This window comes from Spermophilus citellus (assembly GCF_964194105.1).
Source record: "Spermophilus citellus genome assembly, chromosome: 1".
NCBI lineage: Eukaryota > Metazoa > Chordata > Mammalia > Rodentia > Sciuridae > Spermophilus > Spermophilus citellus.
The window spans coordinates 92,506,401-92,510,333 of record NC_138182.1 but is presented as its reverse complement, the minus strand read 5'-3'; the positions used below and the strand labels follow the sequence as shown (position 1 = coordinate 92,510,333).

The 3,933-nt window shown below is 52.3% G+C and overlaps 1 protein-coding gene across 1 annotated transcript; it reads left to right on the top strand.

The window, feature by feature from the left end:
- Window positions 1-1,676: 1,676 nt before the first annotated feature.
- LOC308644140 (olfactory receptor 11L1-like) lies at window positions 1,677-2,648 on the top strand (the record flags this gene model as incomplete). The annotated part of the gene is made up of 1 exon (XM_081284901.1): window positions 1,677-2,648. The coding sequence occupies one exon, from the start codon at window positions 1,677-1,679 to the stop codon at window positions 2,646-2,648; it is 972 nt and encodes a 323-aa protein (XP_081141027.1).
- Window positions 2,649-3,933: the final 1,285 nt, after the last annotated feature.

The window sequence follows — 3,933 nt, the reverse complement described above, 5'->3', positions numbered from 1 at the left end:
TCTTGGAGATGATGAGCAAAGTGACAAATCAGCAGAAGAGAGGGTCCTCAGGGGAGTGTGTGGACTGGCCAGTGTTCTGTTCACCAACCAGGGACAATCCGCAGCTCCTGTGTGCCCCTGTGTAAGATGCGCTTTCACTTCCTCACAGAGACTGAGTTACTGAGTAGGGCACAGTGGTCATGGAGGGCCGCAGGGAAAGCGCTGCAGCCATCAGGGTGAGAGATGGTGCCACCTATTCCAGGCAGCAAGCAAAGTGGGTGGATAATAGTGATCCCCCTGGACCTGGAAATAGTTGCAGGTGGAGCCAGCTGATTTTGCAGAACAGTCTAATATTGGGTCAAAGTCAAGGTTTCTGGTTGAGCAGTGGTGAAGAGTACCCCCTTGTGGGGATGGACAGCTGCACCAAGGGTCTGGTGGGCAGCTCTGGGAGGCTGGGTGGAGGTGAGGTCACAGAAGTCTCAGGAGCTGAGTGAACATCTGTGGTGCATTTCAGATAGGACAGCTGTTTGCACCCTAATATTCAAGACTGACACATGAAATTGAGGGTTAAGAGCTGAGAGACTGAACCTAGAGTCAGGCTAGCAGGAGGCCCGGTGCAACCCCAGCATCATGAATGAATGAATGAGTAAAGTCAAGAGCTGCATGTTGAGCTGCTGTAAACCCTGAGAGTTTGCAAACGTGAAGAGCTAGCTACGGTGGAACCCAGAGGAAGGTCATGGATATTAAGTGACGAGCTGATCAGGAAGAGGGAGGGGTCCTGAGAGCAGTGGACAAAGCAAGCAGGGGAGCTGGGGGTGGTGGTGGTCATGCCTGTGATCCCAGCTTCTCGGAGGCAGAGGCAGGAGGGTGGCAAGTGCAAGGCCAGCCTGGGCAACTGGCGAGACCCTATCTAAAATCCAAAGGGCTGGGGTGGAGCTCAGTGGTAGAGCACTTGCCTTGCATGAGTGAGGCCCGGGTTCAACCCCCACTACAACAAGCAAATGCACAAACCAACTCATAAATGAAGCAGAGGACTAAGGACCACTGAAGAAAGGAACAGTCTCCACCAGGGAAGGAGTCCATGGGGGTGGGCAGCCCATGGAGGCAGCACAGCTGGACCTTTGATGTGTGCTTCACCTCTCATTTACAGAGAGTAAAAACCAGGCTTTTGGCAAACTGGAACAATTCCAGCAGAGTGGTGGCCACTGCTGGCCAGGAGAGGGTGAGCTGGAAACCTGCAGCACCTCCCAGCATGGGGGAGGACACAGCCCAAGTGAGGGACTAGCTGAGACCCATGCACACCACTCCTTCGGGGTACAGATGAACTGTAGGTGGGGGTGTTCATGGCCTAAGCCTGCACGTGCTCCAATGGGGACCCCAGGCTTCTGGTCAAGAGACAAGGCCATGCTGAGGTTTGAAAACAGAACACATTTGCAATCCTCACTGAGGAGACAGAGGAGTGACTGGGTCAGGAGGAGTGACTGGGTCAGGAAGCCTAGAGCCATTGATATTCAGATCCAAATGTGGTCAAATAAAAGGAGCATGGGATTGTGCATTTGAACCTCCCAAGAGCAGCACATGCAAACCTAAAACAAAACAAAAAAGCCCTGAAGGTCCAAACACCAATGGTCATAATATTCTTGTCCTCGCACCCCGTGCTTATCATACATGTTTTCTGCAGTCCCTGCCCCCAGACGATGCAAGCCCCAAATGTGTCTGCAGTCACCGAGTTTCAGCTGCTCGGATTCCGGACTCTTCAGGAGTGGCAGACCCTGCTCTTCACCATTTTCCTACTCATCTACCTCCTGACCCTCACCGGGAACATCGTCATCATCGCAGTGGTGAGCCAGGACCGGCGCCTGCACTCCCCCATGTACACGTTCCTCCAGCACCTCTCTTTTCTGGAGATCTGGTACACGTCCACCATCGTGCCCCTTCTCCTGACCAACCTGGCCTCCTGGGGCCGGGCCATCTCCTTCTCCGCCTGTATGGCACAGCTCTACTTCTTCGTGTTCTTTGGGGCTACTGAGTGTTTCCTCCTGGCCACGATGGCCTACGACCGGTACCTGGCCATCTGCAGTCCACTGCACTACCCCTTCCTCATGAGCCCTTGCACCTGCAGGCACCTGGTGGCCCTCTGCTGGTTGACAGGGGTGGGCACAGGCTTTCTGCCATCCATGATGATTTCCCAGCTGGACTTCTGTGGGCCCAACCAGATCAACCACTTCTTCTGTGACCTCCCGCCACTCATGCAACTCTCCTGCTCCAGTGCCCACATCACCGAGATGGCCATCTTTGTCCTGTCGGTCGCAGTGCTGTGCGTCTGTTTTCTCCTGACCCTTGTGTCCTATGTCTTCATTGTGTCCTCCATATTGAGGATCCCTTCAGCTTCTGGACGGAGGAAGACCTTCTCCACCTGTGGGTCCCACCTGGCTGTTGTCACCATCTACTATGAGACCATGATCTCCATGTATGTGCGCCCCAGTGTCCACCTGTCACCCGAAATCAACAAGATCATCTCTGTCTTCTACACTGTGGTCACACCACTGATGAACCCAGTCATCTACAGCTTGAGGAACAAAGACTTCACGGAGGCTGTTAGAAAAGCTATCAGAAGGCAGCGCAGCCGCTGTGGAGTCGGAGTGAGAGGACAGGTCTTCATTAGGTAGGGAGAGTCTGCAGGCAGCAGCTCCTGGGGCCAGGCAGGACCAGGACTCTGGCTTCGGAGCCCAGGCTGAGCATTCCTGCTAGTGTGCAGAGGGTCCTGTGGCTGTAAGGATTCAGTGACTTGAGGTCCCCCGCCCACGAGACGTCAGAAGATGGGCTTCTATGTGGGGACCTTCTGTCCTCAGGCACGTTTTCTCTTCTGCTGGGAATCTGCAGTCTCAGTGCCTGGTGATGGCACGCGTGGCCTGAACCCAGTGTCTTCAGCTCGAGGAACAAAGACTTCAAGGAGGCTGTTAGAAAAGCCCTGAGAAGGCAGCAAGGCGACTGGTCCTGAGGGATTCCCCTGCATTTGCACAGCATAGGGACAGGCAGTTCTAACCTCTTATGCACTGTTGGGAAACTGGCCTTGCACACCTCAAACCTGATGTATGACAGCTGTGGCAAGAATGAATGAAAAAGGGGGCTGGAGATGTGGCTCAAGCGGTAGCGCGCTCGCCTGGCATGCGTGCGGCCCGGGTTCGAGCCTCAGCACCACATACAAACAAAGATGTTATGTCCGCCGAATACTAAAAAATAAATATTAAAAAAACTTTCTCTCTCTCTCTCTTAAAAAAAAAAAGAATGAATGAAAAAGCAAACCAAGACTTTGGAATTGTGTTTTGTCCTCCATTATCTCTTAGTAATAAGAGAACAAATAAAGATTTTTAAAGTGCTAAGCATTTGTCTTGGGTAAGCTAGACTTCTAATATTTTCTATTTAATGAAATTCCAGGGAAGGAAGGAAGGGGGTAGAGGGATTAGAAGACTGGAGTCAGGCCCTGTGGCATAATACAAATTTCTTTCACAAGTTCCTTTGCTCACCCAGGATTTAGGAGATCTCTGCCACTCCCCCCCCACACACACACACCCTGACAGATTCCATTCCTTAATTCCACAAATACTTTTAATCCCCTGAAGTAGGAGGTCTCCTACTGCGTGAAGGCAGACCTTAGCAAGGCCTGCATCAGCAGGGGGTTAGGGAAGCTCTGCCCACCAAGTGCTTAACCTTCACTGCTGGGAGGAGGAGAGCAGAAGTGGACAGAGAAGTCCAGGCTGAGATGGTGGCATGCAGGACAGAAGAGGGAGGCAGAGTGACTGGGGAGGTGGACAGAGGTCAGCCTGGGGAGGGGTAGAGCCTTGTTCCTGTGGATCATTAGTAACCCTGTAGAGGGTTTTGAATTTACACTAAGAGAAATGATTGATTATTGGAGGGTACTAAATATAGAACTGAAGATGAATTTTGCATTTA